General features: G+C 45.8%; 5 protein-coding genes across 5 annotated transcripts; 3 read left to right on the top strand and 2 right to left on the bottom strand.

Annotated features, from left to right (window-relative positions):
• Positions 1 to 1,690: 1,690 nt before the first annotated feature.
• On the bottom strand, positions 1,691 to 6,315 carry AOL_s00097g599 (uncharacterized protein; the record flags this gene model as incomplete). The annotated part of the gene is made up of 4 exons (XM_011126432.1): positions 1,691 to 1,929; positions 1,988 to 2,102; positions 2,165 to 5,927; positions 6,215 to 6,315. The coding sequence occupies 4 exons, from the start codon at positions 6,313 to 6,315 to the stop codon at positions 1,691 to 1,693; spliced, it is 4,218 nt and encodes a 1,405-aa protein (XP_011124734.1).
• A 3,402-nt stretch (positions 6,316 to 9,717) lies between these two features.
• On the top strand, positions 9,718 to 10,582 carry AOL_s00097g598 (uncharacterized protein; the record flags this gene model as incomplete). The annotated part of the gene is made up of 3 exons (XM_011126431.1): positions 9,718 to 9,857; positions 9,930 to 10,112; positions 10,186 to 10,582. 3 exons carry the CDS (start codon positions 9,718 to 9,720, stop codon positions 10,580 to 10,582), a joined length of 720 nt encoding a protein of 239 aa, XP_011124733.1.
• Positions 10,583 to 11,347: 765 nt separating this feature from the next.
• AOL_s00097g597 (uncharacterized protein) lies at positions 11,348 to 12,140 on the top strand (the record flags this gene model as incomplete). Its single annotated transcript, XM_011126430.1, has 3 exons — positions 11,348 to 11,626; positions 11,685 to 11,835; positions 11,905 to 12,140. The coding sequence occupies 3 exons, from the start codon at positions 11,348 to 11,350 to the stop codon at positions 12,138 to 12,140; spliced, it is 666 nt and encodes a 221-aa protein (XP_011124732.1).
• A 425-nt stretch (positions 12,141 to 12,565) lies between these two features.
• On the bottom strand, positions 12,566 to 13,076 carry AOL_s00097g596 (uncharacterized protein; the record flags this gene model as incomplete). The annotated part of the gene is made up of 4 exons (XM_011126429.1): positions 12,566 to 12,588; positions 12,651 to 12,860; positions 12,950 to 13,004; positions 13,074 to 13,076. The coding sequence occupies 4 exons, from the start codon at positions 13,074 to 13,076 to the stop codon at positions 12,566 to 12,568; spliced, it is 291 nt and encodes a 96-aa protein (XP_011124731.1).
• A 374-nt stretch (positions 13,077 to 13,450) lies between these two features.
• AOL_s00097g595 (uncharacterized protein) lies at positions 13,451 to 14,165 on the top strand (the record flags this gene model as incomplete). Its single annotated transcript, XM_011126428.1, has 2 exons — positions 13,451 to 13,539; positions 13,610 to 14,165. 2 exons carry the CDS (start codon positions 13,451 to 13,453, stop codon positions 14,163 to 14,165), a joined length of 645 nt encoding a protein of 214 aa, XP_011124730.1.
• Positions 14,166 to 17,986: the final 3,821 nt, after the last annotated feature.

Genomic DNA, 17,986 nt, shown 5'->3' with positions numbered 1-17,986 from the left:
ACACCTCTTCGCCCCCCCCTCTTATGTCCTAGGCTACCCGAACACCCTTTTCTCTTTCCGAGGAGGGGGAGTGGAGGACATCGCATATGCCCCGGCGGCCTTCACTTTCCCTCTCAAAGGACCCGAAATTTTCGGTCGTAGCGGTTAACATTTTTTTTCCACTGCCGCAAAGTATTCTCTTGATTTATAATCCTCCTGCGGTTTTAGTGCAACTCCGCGACACAACATTTTTTTTTACAGGGATAGTTGGGTTCTCTGTCTCTTCCCTTTTCTCTAATTCCTTTTTCCCCGTTCCCTCTTGTTAGCCGACGGCCAGAAGCTAACTCATTCACCTGTTTTCAGCCTTCATAGGGAATTCGAAGGACAAACAGAATGCAGAAGAGCTTCAGAGATACTTTTTATGTTGTCTCGAGCCATATTGAACGAGGTGCATCGATGGGGAACGTGAACACCATCACGCAGGGCAGCTGCGCTGCACCGTTGACACCATTTCCAACAAATAAGAATCCTTGATTTGTTCCCGTTTGACCTTCGTCTGAGTAAGCTTCAACAGCAATCTGGAGAAGGGGTCAAGCGGTAGAAAAAGCGAGAAAGTGGAGTTTCTTATGTCCCCCGACCTTGCCCCGCAGGAGCCGGTTCCGTCTTCAAAAAGGAAAAATTGTATGCAAGTTGACAACTGCAAGTTTTTCTCTTAGTTTGTGGGAAGACAGCTATTTCATTACCACAGCATCATCACTACTTCACATCAATATCATGCATGGGTCCGATCCAAAGTGTGGGGGCCGCCCGCTAGCCCATTACTTAATTTAAGGTTGTGATCTGGAAAAAAAAAGAAGAACTCTGCACCATAGGGAAAGAGTGAGCTAAGAAAAACCATTGGGCCGAATCCGTGGACACGTTCTTTCCCTGGGACGAACTAGCTAGCCGGTTTTGTGCATTGGTATGGAGATGCTGCTAAATGGTGCATACATAATCTCTTAAACGTCATCCTTGCAGATTTCTGCGTGGTCCGCTTATTTGGGTGCCTACCAGAAACGGTTATGCAGACGTGTGATAGTCTATGACGTATTTAAAATTCTTAGGAACGTAGTATTGCCTTTTTTTTATCAATACAAAACGATATAACATATCTATATATATATGGCTAACTTGCTGAGATGCGAAGGATATCACGGGGTGGGGCATAGGGAGCCAAAGGGAAGAACTGCAAAAAAGGAGCATGGTAATAACGCCCATGGCCAATGAACCAAATAAAAACAAAACAAACAATGAAACAAGAAGAAGAATTAAAGCCAGACAAGTTGGGAACTTCTGAGAAAGTATCTGTCTATGTAAGGTAATCGGTCCCATGAACCCAATTGCAAAATTGTCCCTAATATGATACAAAGAAAACGAACAAATGATGCCGTGAATGATAATAGTAATAAGAATAAGAATGAGAATAAGAATAAGAATGAGAATAAGAATAATAGGAATAGGAATAGGAATAGGAATAATAATAATAATAATAATAATATAAGAAGTCAACAATAAGAGGGAAGATTGAAGTAAATAGAATAAGAATAGGTAATATGAAGAGCAACCGTGCTTGGATAAATGGTAAGCCAAGCCAAGGGCCTTTGTTAGTATTTTGAGATGGGTGTTTTCAATCCCGTGAAGGTTATGCAATCTCGAGTGGTACTTATGCCGTCTAATCCTGTAATAAATGTGAGAGATGCGTATGTTGGTACTCCGTAATAAGATTCGATAAGTCTAATAATCTGATCGGTTTTGTGAAAAATTTGTTGCAACCGGCGGCCAGGGCTTCTGCTTCATTGCTGGAGCCGGTCAGTGCAATTATAAATGCTCGTTTCAGTCGATTTTCCGTCCTCTCAAGGTCCCGAATCGCCTTTACTGCCTCTAGGCCGGACATAACAGGCAATTGGAGATCTGTCCCTTCCATCAGTAACTCAAAACCCCACCAGTATCGATAGGAAGGGGTACATACCCATGAGAACGATGTCGTATCCACCACCGCGTCCTCTAAAGGTTTCCAATGCTTGGAGACCATTCGAAGCCTCGCTGAATAAGAATCCTTTCTTAGCAATGAATGCAGTCATCAACTAGACACAGTTAGCATCCTCCAAGTGTCTATATCTGAAACAGTACCCCTACGCATACGTACATTCATAGTAAGAGGGTTATCGTCTACTAGGAGGATAGAAGGTGTCCCGGATAGTAGCCGTAGCTCTTCAACTATATCATCAGGTCTGACTGATGTTATTTTGGCCGGCGGGGATGCATTCGGTGACGCGTTATCGTCTGCAGAGGCGTCCAGGCTCTGCCATTGCGCCCAAGATTTTGGCCTCAATGGGTTATCTTTTTCAATAACTGGTGATGCAAATGGTGGTCTATCGATTTCGATGCCCTCTCCTATTAAAGCCCCATCTACGATACCTGGGTGGTGAGAATAAATCGGGTGGCCCATCGGTGTTAAGTTCTTACTATCACGGTGCATAATACCAGATATGCTCTGCATCGAGGCTTGAGTCTGGGCTTGAGCCTTTAATCGAAGGGTATGGAAATCCTCGAGGAAGGGAATCGATTTCTGCCTCCCTGGAGAGGATGACATTGGGACAGCGCTTGACCCTGCAGCTAGTGCTATATGCCCAACGCCGGCTACGTAAACCACGGGCTCACTTGATGAGCTCCCAGATCGGACCGGTGGTGATATTCTCACAGCTCCAGTGGCGGAGGTTGAGGCGTGGCCATCGTCTTCGATTGAGGATATGAAATTTTTCTCACGATCTCCCATCGGTCGTGAGAAAGAGCCCCAGCTACGGTATATTCCTGTTCGACCGGAAGAATTCGATGAATGGGATGACCTCCTAGAGCTGTGTGTTTTTGTAAGGCAGAAGAGGAGGGCTTTTGCGAGTTTCTTTGGCCCGCAAGGTTTGGATGCGAAGTCGATAATGCCACCCTTATCCGCTAATGTCAAGTTTGCCATATCAACTCGGGCAGCGTTAGAACATAGGATGATCACAGGCGGTTTATGTCCCTTTACACCCAACTGTGACAGGAGTGGTGATATTTCGTTTGCAAGTAGGACATCTGCCTTGCCTGCGAACTCCATCAACGATTGCGCATTATCCTCTTCAATTACGTTCATCCCATACCAATCCTGTGAACACTTAATCAGGGAACGCTTCATGTAGCTCAGGGCAGGTATTGCATCTGAGAAACCTAGGAAAGCAATGCTCTTTTTCGACGCGGCGGCTCTAGCTCTCGGTATTAATTCAAGCCCTTCTTCTCGATTCCCTGGGCTCGGCGTAGGATTCGTGAAAGTGGATCGATGAAGTAAGAGGGTAACAACCACCTCAGTCCCAAACCCTAGTTTTGATTTAACATCGATTGTTCCGCCAAGAATATCTAGGATCTGGCGAACGATACTCATACCGAGTCCAGTGCCAGAACTCATCGCATTCTCCTGGCTAAAAGGGACATACAGTTTCGTTTTGAGGAAATCCCTTGATATCCCACGACCGGAATCTGAAACCGTTAGCACGACTTTCGTCTTGGGCTCTTGAGTGGATTTGCCAGCTTCGTCCTCGTAGAACGGTTCAGCTTCTAATTTGACTCGAACATATCCTCTGTCGGTGTATTTGAGAGCATTTCCCACAAGATTCATAACCACCCTTCTAAACCCACCAACCTCGGTACGAAAGTGCCAGTCGTCTAGGGGGTCGATCTCGATGATGACTTCGACATCTCTCTTCGGGTTAGTTCCCTTTGCAGAAGCTCGCCTTGATGACTCGCCATTGGGACTACCTATCGCATCGGGTTGGAGCGGGATTATATCCGTCGTACTGCTATTCTCGAGAACAATATGACTGTTTATTCCTCTGAAGTCGAATCCTGCGAATACCCCCTCTACCACCTCTTCGGTTACGGCTGCAAGATCGACATCCTGAACAACCTGCGTATCAACCTTGTCAGGAGCGGATAGAGGGCTTGCCTGCGTGATCCTACGGTCGTTCTGAAGCCTATTAAGTTTGGAGAAATCGAGAACATGGTTTAGCGTATCCAAAAGAGTTCTCCCGCAGCTTTCAATTGCAGTTAAGAAATCTCTCTGGAGGGTATCTAGCCTAGTATCGTCGAGCAGCTCTGCAGAAGCCAAAATTCCATGCAGGGGTGACCGAAGTTCGTGCGAGATGTTAGATATAAACGCTCCCTTCGCGCGATCGGCTGAGACCGTGTCGAGCCGTACGACTTCCGACATGATCAGCCGTGAAAATGTCTTCAAGTATGCGATTTCCTCCTTCAAAAAGACCTTTTTAGTTTGCGTAGTCCAGACAAAACAGGATGCATAAGGTGTATTAGCGGATTCATATAGAGGTACAAATATACAACTCGTGCTGTTGGGTAGGAAGGCCGAGAGGTTTTCCCGTACGTATTCCGGTCGCTTCTTGAGGTTCGAGTTTTCTTCATCTACCGAGCTATTTGCATCGCTCCCGGGCGGTGAGAGAGTTGCCTGGCTGCTACACTCGTCGTCCCCCGAACTAATCGTTCCGTCTCCATCGTAGCTGAATATTTTCCCTTCCGGATAGTGGGCAAACAATTCGTCCAAAAATAGGTTGCCTAGGGGTCCAATTTGAAAGATTTCATTTTCATGGCTCTCTTCATGTTGAACATCGAGACCAAGTATTCCCATTTGGCGAAAGTAAGACGAGCACCCATTTCGCGTAGCACCTTCTGACAGCATGTTTTCTTGGGCAACTTTACTCAGAGACCGTAAGGATTGGCTTTCTTCGGAGTCGTCTAGATACCCGTCGCCAGCGTCGATTATTACGACGCCCTCAATTTGGAGTGCGTCTCGGATCAATCGGCAGGCTCGCGAAAACACACTTTGGAAGGCTGCTTCTGGGGTTTGCGGTTCCGTTTCTAAGGGGTTAACTCTAATGGTGGGTGTCGATGCTGAGTTTGATTCAAGAGATGTCTGAGAATAAGCAGAATCCTTTGATAAAACACTCGACGAATTCGAGGACATCGATGAATTCCTATCTGTTAAAGGAGGTCGTTCCGGGTTGATAAGTTTCCCATCTCCAGGAGAATCTTTCAATTGAGGAGCCAGGGGCTTACTTCCTCCGTCACCTGTCCCCTTTTGAGCTGAAGTCGTTGTTTCACTAAAAGGTGACTCTGACGTCCTCTTGCTTTTTCGTTTCCGTAGGTCCGTAGATTTCCTTAGTGTTCGTTTCCGATCAAATGTGCTAGTATCAGCAAAAACCGACAGTGAAGTCTGCATTCGTTGTACTTTATGCAATACTTGCTTCTCAGCCACCGTTTGGAGGTGATCCATAACGGTATCCGACATCCATCTCAAAAATTTCTTGTCGGGTTCTGATAATCGACCAGGCTTCGTGTCTACGACGCATAAGGAACCAATATAATATCCTTTTTTTGTTCGCAACGGGCACCCGGCATAATGCCGTAGTGACGGTGAGCCGGTAACAAAAGCAGAATCCAAAAACTTTGGATGGCTGCTTAAATCTTCAATTTCATTGATAGGAAGATCGTCATGTTGTACACCTTTTCCATGGTCTTGTGGGGGTAGAACGGCACCAGCTCGGCCCTTGGCGGTTGATGTTCGTGATAACTTTGGAGGTTGAAGGTCAACTGTTGTTACACATATTCCACCTTTGCTTGGGAGTATCACGTTTGAACCTCCAAGCCATAATTCGTCGCCTGGAGTGCAAACCGAATTGTCATAGGGTTCAACCGTCCGAGTGCTTTCACCAATAATCCATTGGGTATCATAATCGATCAATGATATCATAGCCCGGTGTTTCTGGAGGCGTAGGGCTGTGAGCTGAGCATAGGCCGTGAGGGAGGGGTCCTCTGAAGTCTTGACCTTACTGGAAGGTGCAGCGGTTCGAGGCGGTTGGTAATATCTGTAGCGAAATTAGACCCATGTCAGCGCATAATCCCGGCCAAAAGCCACCATACCAACCCTCCATAACAGCACAATAAGTAGCGTCTGATTAAACAAAGAAAACAATTAAATTAAAGAGAAAGAGGAGGAAGGGGGAAAAAAATAAGGGAAGAAGAAGATGAAATGAAGAAAAGAAAAAAAAAAAAGTAGAAATGAAATAAAGACGTCGACGATACTTCGAAAAATAAAAATGATTTGTGAATGCCGTTCGAGATAAACAGCACAGCACGGCAGTGGTAGAGATACCTGTATAGCTCCCGACTCCTGAGCATTTCAGCCGGATCCCGCATGGCTCTGCGTTTAGGCGGATTCTTGAAGTTGGAGTCTAGGATGACGTCGTTGGCCATCTTGGTTTTGAAACACCCCAAGCGAGCACCTCCTTGTGCTTCTCCTCCTCAACTCGAAATTCCTGTCGTCTGTGAGGTCGAAGGAATGATATGGTGTATGGAAGAGTCCACGCATCCGGAAAATCCCTCTGACCGTTTGCGACTATCTATCCTCGTTATGTTGAGCATGCAAAGGATAGCTATGGCCTTTTGGCCGGCGTCTAGGTGGTTGCGCGGGTAGGAGGTGGTGGATAGAGGGCAGACAGGTTTTTTTTTTTTTTTCCCCTTCGCCTGGCCTCGTAAACAAGGCAAGGCACCAAGAAGGCCCAGTGGCGATCTAAGCTGGCTTGTACAGGAGAGTCTAAAAGGTCTCGGGATCGAACCCAAATTAAAAATCCGGACAGTCAAAGAAAATACTAAAAGAAAAGAGTAGTTCTCAAGGAGGGCCGAGGGAGTAGAGATGGTTCCCCCCAAAATACTAAGAAATAAAAGATAAAGTAAAAAAATAAAATATTTTTTTTAAAATCGCGGAGTCTCCTAAAAACGACGGCTACACAGGGTCCTCGACCAAATTCGATTCATGACGGTCCGGAAAGCTTGTTGCGTAGGCCCTCCCGGTGAGGGTCAAGGAAGGGATTCGATCCTTCTAGGCTGGCTGTGTGATCGTTCGAATTTTCCTGTTACTCCTCACTTCCCATTCCTTTTCGACTCGCAATCGTGGAAAGTAGGGGTAGCATGCGTCCCGTAGGTACCGTTTCTTAAGAGTCGTTTAAGTTAAGTTAAGTGGCCAGCTATTATTTGTATCCACCTTGTCGAAAAGCTCAAGGAACCCGATCGTAATAGAATAGAAACGAAACGATGAAACGGCAGCGAGAGTGAGAAGATACCGAGGAGAGGAGAACCAGAGAGTTGAACTTCTCTCTTCACCTCCCTCACAGCAAGTTGGCCAACCCTGGTATTGGAATCGGATATCGGATGTCTGGCAATTCAAGTCTGGCGTGGTTGCAGATACACGAATGCTTTTAAGCCAAATCTTGCTTGGTTTCGTCCCAGACCACTTTCCCCGTCACTGTTTAGCCTAGCAAGCTAGTACTGAAACATGGTCAAGCAATCGCGGCTTCATGACTTTTTTTCTAAGCTCAAACTCCTGAACCTTTCGCTACCCAACAACCAAAGATGTGTCGAAACACCGAGCTGAGCAGTTGGGGAGACTAAGAAAATCCGAGTATGGTGCATATGCCCGGATACACATCCGCACCGTGCAAGGGCCGCAGGAAAAGGTGGCCAAGGAGGAGGTTTTCTGCAGCGGCAAGCTATCGCAGGATGGACAGGACCACACAAATGGGGAAGATATTGTGCTAGCCTGCCCTCATTCCTTTGTAATCGATTACATCTTCATGCCCCGTCTCTCTCCAGAAGGATAATTCTGGGACAAAAAGAGCTATCACTGCCATTATCAGCACGGGGTCACGAGAGGAATTCATGGTTTCGGCGAGTCCTGCAACGGCGAGTTTTTCATAACAAAAAAAAAACCTCCCCCCCCTTCCTACTCAATGATGTCTACATACCTTCTGTCCTGGGCGTTTAGCATGCCTTGGAAGGACGAGTCGTGTGAACCTGCAGGTCAAGTTACATGGCCATACTTCGGACGAAAAAAAAAAAAAAAAAAACACATCAAGGAAAAAGAAATAAAAGTAAAACTGGAAGAAAGACTTCCTCCAACCACCAAAGTTGGTCGCCTGCTGCGGGTCGCAAAGTTTATGTTCAACTATAAAATTCAGGCAAATGAATATCATTGCTAGAACCAGCGTAGTCTCGACTACGCCAGTTCCCCTTTCGTGGTTTCCTAGCCCGTAACATCAGCGAACTTTCATAAATTTGCTTGGGCTTGACCCGCTCTACCCTCTGATGGATATGGTACTTACAATGTAAGAAAGTCAGTACCCAAGCCTGGCCTATGTATATATTGTATGTACTTATGTACTTGTGTATGTAAATGTGTACGTATGTATCTATGCATACATGCATGTATATCTGTATGCATGTATGTATGTTATATGTAAGTATGAAGGTGTGTATATGTATGTCCGCATGAAGCTGAATTCCATCGCCTGACGATATACTCGAATTCGGTCCAATTAAGTGACGTTGCAAGCAAGGGGATTCATATCACCCGTCTCCAAGCAACATGGCGTCTTCCGAAAGAAGCTCTAAGTTTCCCATTGGACCGGCTCCCGTCCCCCCACCACCACCTTCGAGTAGCCATTGGCGGGAGAGCGTTATCCAACGTGGTAGAAGCCGTGTGCAAAGTGATGGCAATCCCACACATGGCCTTAAGCTTCCGTGGTGGCCCGACTTCCATTTCCTTGGGTAACAATGACGCTGTTGGCTGCTCATTGCTTTCAGCCCGGTGTCGCTGCGGACCTCTTGGATTAGGTACCCATTGCCGAGTTGCGGTAAAGGGCTTGCGGTTGTGGAGCTGGTGTGTCCCAAGTCATCGTTAGGTTGCTGCAAGGAGGCAGGATGTGACAACCTCTGCAGCTTTGAAAAGCAAGGGGTCTTGTTGGGCTCCGATTCTGCTTATGGAACCTCAGCGGACAGGATGACCAGGCCCATGACAATGGCCTAACCAGATCTGTCAGCGGATACGGCAAAGATACTTTGCTCTGTGGTCTGGCGGGATGTAAGTACTTACCTGATTACCTCTGTACTTGAATAAGTACATATGAGGTAAGTGTACTTGTATGCACACATACTTAATCAAAATACACCAAACATATACCGTCATATCAGAAACAGCCCATCGGAGCTTTTAGATTTAGTCTCTGCATGCAGTGTATTAGTATCGTATCCAAATGGCAGCCTCGAGACCACATGGTGTGCTTCACCAAAGGGGTTTTGCGTTGACAAGTGTATGCTGCTATTAGGAAATGTATGTACCTACCTCATACTTACCTGTATGAGGCTAGCACGGTGCAAATCAAGTCCGAGCCAACCTGTAATGAATGAACATGAACATCGTTAAAACGGCATAACCGTTGTCCGCCAACCGAGTTCGAGAAATTAATCCATGGTCCGGATTAATGATGTCGTGCGAGCCGAGGCTTAAGCTTCCACCTTGCAAGCCTTGTGTGTCAGCATGCCTGTCTGTATATACCTTATAAATCGATCTCATTTGCTAACACTTGCGCTTCGATTCATGATTCAATTGTTGCCTAACTCAATCCTTCAACTTTTTGATACAACATTCGAAGACAGATTCGATGGGTGCGATTGATTTATAATTTTACAGAGCATTCGCATTCGGTTCTCAACTGGTGATACCTACCCTGCATCGCCCCCGACGAACGACCGCCTAGCTATAGCCAGCGCCACAGTTTGTGATATCATAGCCATATCATTCATCGATTGGAATACTTCAACATGGCCGAAGCCGAGACCACGGGCTCCACCCAAGCCGGGCCCAAAATTACTTTGATCTGGCTCAATGAATCCCGGGCCCAGCGGATTGTCTGGCTCCTTGAGGAGCTGGGTCTTGAGTACGAGGTGAAGGCGTACAAAAGGTTGGTAATTCACACGCCCTCAATCGCATGTCACATGGTATAGATTGTAACAAAATATCCGTTCGAAAATAGGAGAGAGGATAAACAAGCCCCGGCGGAACTAAAGGAGTTCCACCCTCTTGGAAAGGCCCCTGTCCTCATTATAGATGGCCGAACTCTCGCAGAGAGCGGGTTCATCGTCGAATACCTTGTTGATAGGTTTGGGCCTAGACTGAAGCCACCCACAGATGATGCTGATAATTATCTCCAATACAAGTAAGTAATAGGCATTCCTGAGTCTATGAATTCAAGGTAGATGATAAACATGTAAAACTAATGGCGCCTCTAGACATTTGCTCCATTACGCCGAAGGTAGCTTGCAGCCCTATCTACTACTGGCGCTGGTGGTCTCGATGATTAAAGGCGCCCCAGTACCTTTCTTCATCAAACCTATCACTAGTAGAATCGCAGATCAGCTCTCAAAGCCATTTATAACTCCCAATTTGGTCTCTAATTTTGACTATCTTGAAAGCCTCTTAAAAGGCAAGCTCTTCTTCGTTGGCAACGAGCTTTCCGGAGCGGATATCCTGCTATCTTTCCCCGTTGAGAGTGCAGCTGGAAGAGTGGGCAGTTGGTTCAATAAAGAAAAATATCCTAACCTTTTTGCCTGGATGGATAGGATCAAAGAGAGACCAGCGTACACGCAGGCCCATGATAAGGTCGCGAAAATTGAAGCTAATTTATAATCTTTGTGAAGCGACTACTACTACCTTAATATGATTTAGAAGGAGGGTGTGGGTGGTAAATAGGACGAAGAGGTCGCATTCAGTTTCGAACGTTTCTTAATATATTTTGCTGTATCCGGGCTATGTTTCGATGCATATCAACGTTCGACCAATATGCATTATACAAAATATATAAAGTTTATAGTACTTAAGCTAGTACCTTAGATAGACCTTATACTTACATTTACTTACTTACTTACTTAGTAAGTACTTAAGTACCTACTTGAACTCGCACCTGTTTTGCCTCCAGACCAGTACCTACTACTCATATGCTATGGAATGGAGTTCTGTCAAAACATGGAACAATTCAAAGTCTAATCACCCGCAAACGATTGGGCAGACGCTAAAATATTTCAAGTATTCTGTGCAGGTGCTTTATAATTTAACCACCAAAAGCCATGGCCGCATTTGCATCCCAATAGCCTGAATATCATGATACAAGACCAATTGGCCGATCCGCGCCAAGTAGCGACGGAACAATCGGGAACGGAAAGCTTCTCTCCCCACACCAGCCAACACATAATCATTAGATGGGCGTGACATCTTCCATACTCTGTTCACAAAATTGGGTGTTTCCACCGCCGAATCCTGGAAAACCCACGAGGGGGATCATTCCAACGAATAGTTTTAGCAGTCTTTCGCTCCTTTGTCAAAGCCTGAGTTCCTATAAGCTAAACGCCGTTTATATATATTATATTCGCACGCATATAAGGTATCGACGTAACCATGGTACAAACCCGCCAGCAAGCCCGCGAGGCAACCCCGGATTCCAGACCTGCCGTGCCCTCCGAAAAGACGACACCACCGCGCCAACGGAAGAAGTCAAATGCTGAGATACTCGAAGAGGAAGACCATGTATCCTTTGGGGTATTGGATCTACTCCGTATTATCGGAGGGGTTGCGGTATTCACTTGTATGCTAAGTTACTTCATCATGGGTGATTCCTATGTCTGGGGGCAAGACAAGATATTTAGGAAGTATTGGAATGGCGTAAAAAGAACTTTTGTATGATCCCACGCCGAATTTTCCACCGAAGTGACTATGATGCTAATGTAATTTACAGACGAAGCCAATATATCTCGACGAAGCTACGTTGGCATTATACAATGGCACGGACCTGGCGCTGCCGATATACCTCTCGATTAACAGAACAATCTACGATGTTTCAGAAGGGAGGAATAAATACGGTCCGGGTGGTGGTTATTCGTTTTTTGGTATGTCTAGGTGACCGTCGCGATCATGGTGTTCATGGACTAACTTGGCCATTTGATGGCCTTGGGTAGCTGGTCGGGATGCAAGTAGAGCATACATTACTGGAGATTTCAAAAATGATTTAACCTGGGATGTTAGCGGAATTGACGAGGAGAGAGTACAGAAAGCATTGGGTCACTGGGTCAATTTCTTTGCCAGTCACGACACCTACACATTTGTGGGTTATCTGGTACGCGATCCAACGAAAGCTCAGACCGAAGCGCCCGAGCCCGAGCCCGAGCCTGAGCATAAGCCTGATGAGCTCTAAACTGGCTACATGTGTGGTGAGGGATGGTACCTCGTTGAGAGATTACGCCTTGTAAAACAATTTACAGTTGCAACATAATCACGCCTATGCTTTAAGGAAGTATGTATCTTTTAATGGACAAAATCGAAAAATCTTTGTCTTCGACATGCCTTATCCCAGTATACACATGAATGATGAAAAAAAAGGAAAATGGAAGCTGCCGTAGCGAGAGAAGAAAACGACCGTAGAGGTAATTGCTGGAGGAGGAAGCATATATAGATCCAGTCTAGCTAGGCCGTGAAAGGGTTCATTAAAGGAGGTCGTGCTTGATTCGGGGTTATGCGGATCGGTATCATATTCGTAATTGCGGACAAATATAAAAAAAAAGGAAAAGAGCCCAAAAGCGACAAAAAAAAATGAATTCTTTATTTAAAGAAATACATCTTTTACTCAGTGGCTACCGATCGAGCTATAATTTCACATCCGTTAGGTTCAGATCCAAGGTGTAGATTCGAGGTGCAGTCAACGTACTGTAGATTAGGCACTTAGAGTGACCGACGACCTTCTTAATGACGCCCTTCTCCTCGAGATCCCGCAGAGCTCTCCTAGCTAGCGATCCATTGATCTTTAATCTGTCGACAAGTGTGGCGACTGTAACAAGTCTGTAGGATTGGACTTCCTTGTTAAGACGCTCGGTAGTGGCCTTATCGAGGATGACGGCGTGGACGGACTTGTCCTTGACTGTTGACCGAAATCCCATGTGTTAGCCTTCCACTGAATCCCTCGTCGTCCCCGTCTCTAATTTCACGGCGGTGGATGTCGGTTCGTACCCTTTCCCTTTGACCACTTCTTCTTTGGCTTCTTGCCACCAGATGCTGCTCCTGCCTGTATTCCCAAACATTGTATTAGCTATTATTTTGGATTGCACGCATATAGCGATGGTTGACGCCGTACCATTTTGAATGTATTTGGTTGTTGATGAGGATGGTGTTTATCGACAATGAAGGTGACCTTGCAGATGGATTTGGGAAAAGGCCTTTGGATGGGTTTGCTTGCTAGCATTCGATGCACACAAGGTCAGAGCCCTTATCTTATCAGTGCCGCAATAGGAAAATATATTTTATCAAACGAATTTCAGAAGTAACAACGCATGGTGTTGTTGTTGTTGGAACAAAATCGATTGCGGCTCTGCAGTCTCGGCGCTGGGCTGTCGCGTACATGGCAGGTATTCCATCTCCAAGTAATTCAGAACCCGAGTTCGCGACCCGTCTACTCCATGATCATCACGCCCTCGTGGCTACCACTCACCCTGACCATCACCAAACAAAAACATGACTTCAACGACGCCCATCAAAGTCGATCGTCACCTCACAACACCATTCCTTCTAAAGGTTTTCTACAAGGTCAATTCCTTCCACAGGTATACTCTCCTCTCCCTATTGATCTAGCTAAGCTGCCAAGTACTGAGACTCAATCTAACCTGTCAACAGACTGGACGACTTCCGTTCTACAGCCCAGCCATCCTCCTTTGTCGAAGTTTACACATGGAAAGACTGTTCCCTTGCTGAGCTCACTACACTCCTTCTTTCCGCCCTCCCTTCCCTTGCCTCGGGCGCTACAAAGTGTTCGTTCCGATTGATCTATGCCGACACAAAGGCGGGACGGTACACCAGCCAGGAATTGGGTAATGTTCCGCTTCCATTAACGGGATCGAGTGCGAACGGAGCAGGTGGTGGAACCGGGTCGGAGAAACTATGCTTGGATGAAGCTCGCTTTGTGGTTGGGGATTGGATTGATGTCTCTGTGACTACGGGGTCCGCTTCATCGGCTGGAACCAGAGGTGGCCCGACGCCGGGTCCCAATGGCATTCGCATAAGGGGTAGAGGCGGCATAGGTGGTAGTATTCCACAAGGCGATTGGAGGAAAGGGGAGCGGTTAGACGATGAAGGACCGCCTACACGCGGTGAAGGGCCACCGGGTGTCGGAGGCGGGAGAAGGTTCGGTGGAGGCGGGCACGGCGGGGGAAGACGAGGCGGGCGGTGGTAGGAACTATCTGGTGTTCACTCCAGAATACTCACACCGCCTCGCATCGGGAAATCTTGTTCTCACAGCATATTATGCTAGTCACGCCCCCGCTGAGCCTAGTTATCAATATCGGTACATTGAAGCCGACCCAAGAATGAATATATTTTTGGCATTATAGATGCAAGACCTCGAAGAAACATTTATCATTCCGTTTCGCTGGGTTGACGCGTCCAGAGCCGGGTTCTACTTCAAATGCTTTTTTTTTTTTGTCAATTTAGCAATTCATCGGTGCCATGGTTTCGTTTGGAGCATTTCTCGGGTTTCCCTTCGTTCTTATTTACTATAGTTCTTGCTAATACTATCCTGAAAATACAAAGAATCGGCGTCTATTGCAAAAGTGGTCCCTTTTTACATAATATATTGTATTTAACATGGGGGCAGCCTCTTGATGACAAGCGGTTTTAACCGCGAGAAAGTCTAGCATCCGGGTCTGGTCGAGTCTAGAACCATTTGTCGATTGGCTGGTCATTGCACCAGACCCGACTGATCAGCCGGACCCTGAATCAAAATGAACCCTAGACGAAGCCATGTGCGAAAAAAGAGTGCGTAGCAGCTAGGTGTTGCTGTATCACGAATGACAGCATGTGGGGACTTACACCGATCCTTTGGGCCGGAATTACAACGGCAGTGTCGCAGACCGGTGGGCCCTGGCAGAGCTCTGCTCTGTGGCTCGAGCTTTTCCGCAGATATGGTAAAAGATTATTTCGGCTCTAGCACTGCAGGCCGGATAGCTTTGACAGGATGCCGATGCCGATGCCGAAGTGGTTGACCATAGAAGCTAGAAGTGGCTGTCGCACATCGCCGTCGGGGCATGCCTGATATCGTTAAGATCGGGTCGATGTTGCCACCGGAGGCCCGAGGCAGCTAAACCTAGCTGGCTCTGGTGGTCATGATTACATCACGGACTATAACAACTAGACTAGGTATTTACTAGTAACAGCTAGTGATTGTAGGTACGTACATCGTTACGTTGTACAATAAGGAACCTGAGCCAACCATCTAGCATCAGTCGGAAATTACCTTCGCAGGTGTGTGTACGTGTATACTTGCACTTGGTTCTAGTTTTGGAAAAAAAAGGTAGTTTGACAAAGTTACTTACTTGTTAGCTGTGTGCCAAACGCTAGGCTGATGTTATATTCATTCAGCCTGCTGAGGCTCACAGCCGCCTGTTCCAAACTTTGTGCAGCCGATCGCGAGTTAAATTTGAAGCTCAATCGTGTGCTTCCACCGTCTGCAGCCATTTCTTGGATGCCGAAGAGCTGGCACGGCTACGACCGGCCATACGGTCTCATATTACGGAGCATGTTCACAGATGACGATATCTGACCGATGTTTTGTGACTTCCAACAGCGAGGATGTCTCTGATTGAATGATTAATCGATCCCCAGCTATGGTTTAGAGACATCGAGGGAGCAACAGTGAATCATGTATGCGCATATACATGGTCAGTGACCGTGTGCATCCCGCCCATGCCACTACTTAGTGTCATATTCTTATTCTATCGGCAGATCTTGCTTATCGTGTGGGATGGCAGGCCCGTATGGAATTCACTGATGTTTCTGGCCATCGGCCTTGCGATGGACACGCTTGCATGTGGATCTTAACATGTACATAGTAGTATGCTAGCAGGTCCTTTGGCAGGCTTTCTTTCCTTTTTTTCCTTCTACATTTTTCTCATTCTTTTTCGTTTGCCGGCTTCTATCTCTTGCCCTTGCTCGGTAGAGGGTTTTCACTGGTCGGTTGCCGAAATGTCTTGAGCATCACGATGACTTGCATGGGTCTTAATTTGTACTTTTCCCCTCTTCCCGCAGAGAAAGGAGGGAAGGGAAGAAAGGAAAAAAAAAACGGTTAAATTTGAAACAGAAAACCTCAAAGATAAAGGGAAAAATTAAAAAGAAGATATTATCCGCAATGGAAGGTGTCCTAAATCTTGGAAGTTCGGGTCTTGGGAGTGTATGACTTGCATTTTCTTCTGGATGAAGTCGAAGGTCATCATGTGGGCTACAGTTACTTATGCATAGGAAAGTATATCTGCAACTAGCAGATGGATGGATGGAAGAACTGCATCTGATCTGGTATATCGTCCCGACAGTTAGCCAGTGTCAGTGTCAGTGTCAAGTATGTATACCACTACCAGTACCTGTAGGTAAGGTTACCGGTGGATATATTTAATTTTAAGAAGAGAAATGAAATTAATTAAAAAAAAAAAAAGTTAAAACGTTTAAACAGCCAAACCTGTTTCGATATCATATCATATCGTATGTCTTATCTTAAGTTAAGTTAAGTGAGCACACGACAGAATACCGTACACAGGTATGATATGTAAGTACTATGTATGTTTTAGTCACAGCGAAACAAAAACGGCTTTTGATAGCTGATCTTAAGCTAGCTCTAATATATATGTACTTGATCGTTACATTTGCCTGGGACAATTAGTCCCTGGTCGACCGGCATTTTTATATTTTGCCTTCGGTTCCGGGATCTTTGGTTTTCGATCTGGAAATTGAACAGAACTGAGCTGAATTGGAAGCCTGTTGGTCGCAAGATCAAGATTGGTATTAAACCCGGCGACTGGCTAAAGGGCGGCCGAGGGTGGGATACTCGCCGTTCTCGTCGAATAGAATTCATGCGAATTAGCTAAAAGGATGGAATTACTAATGTGAATAGACCGATTTGAGTCTAGCCGTGAACCCGAACGGGGTCTTGCCTTGCGATGTATGTATGCAGAGTATCATGGCCGTGCAGGTATCTCTCGGATTAGCATACCTTAAGTATTTTATTTTTATTTTTATTTTATTTTATTTTATTTTATTTTATTCGACTTCACTTTACTTTATTTTGCACGTAGCTGTATCTATAGATGTTTTGATGCGAAGTCCAAATCCTTGAAACGGTCGGTGTTCTAGCATATGCCGCCGGGAGCTCGAGATCAAGAGGACTTCTCAACTGTTTGAGGTTGTCTCGGCTGGCTGCCCGTGCAGAGCTAAACTTACTGCCTATAACCCGATTCCCCGTTAGTGAACAGCTAGTGCTCCACCCGTCGATACTTCACGCGATACTTCGATACTTACTTACTTACTTACTTACTTACTTACTTATGATATCTACTTAAGTAATTATTTACTTGGTTAATCGGCCTTGTGGATGTGATACACTGATCCAGAGCCTCTTTCGTTTAAAATGTAACACTTCTTACTCAAGAAAATTAAGACTGTACTCACTTATTACTTGAGTATGAACAATACTGAGTTATACTTACTCAGAAGAAGATGTATAAAGTTTGTGAATTATAATATAACTTAAAGAGCAGAACATCTCCGATCATGATCTCAGGTCAAACAGTGCCAGGTACCCAGGCAGGCTCTCCCAAGGGCGGCTAGTTTTGCCCGATCGTGAAAGAAAAAGAAGAAAGAAAGAACTCCTCCATTGGCCCCCCGAACGAAAAGACAAAAAGAACTAAAAGGCGGCTCGTGGATATATTAGGACCACCCGTCCCGCACTGATAAGAACGAGACCATTGTATATACTTATTCTTACTTACTTACTGACTTACTTACATACATACTTGGATACTTTGAAGTTTACTTCCAGTGGAAGCCAAATAACCAGACGGAGAAACAAACTCGGGCGACTGCACAGTTAGCCGGATCTCGAATTAATTAATTCCCGCCATTCTTTTTCTTGTATTGTTATATCATTTATCTTCTTCTTCTCCTTCTTCTTCTTTTTCTTCTTATCCCTCCCCCTCTGGACTGGCCCGACCTTTTTTTTTTTTTTTTTTT

Source organism: Orbilia oligospora (assembly GCF_000225545.1).
Source record: "Orbilia oligospora ATCC 24927 unplaced genomic scaffold scaffold00097, whole genome shotgun sequence".
Taxonomy (NCBI): domain Eukaryota; kingdom Fungi; phylum Ascomycota; class Orbiliomycetes; order Orbiliales; family Orbiliaceae; genus Orbilia; species Orbilia oligospora.
Note: the sequence above shows the minus strand (reverse complement) of the source record. Positions and strands in the feature narration are given on the sequence as shown.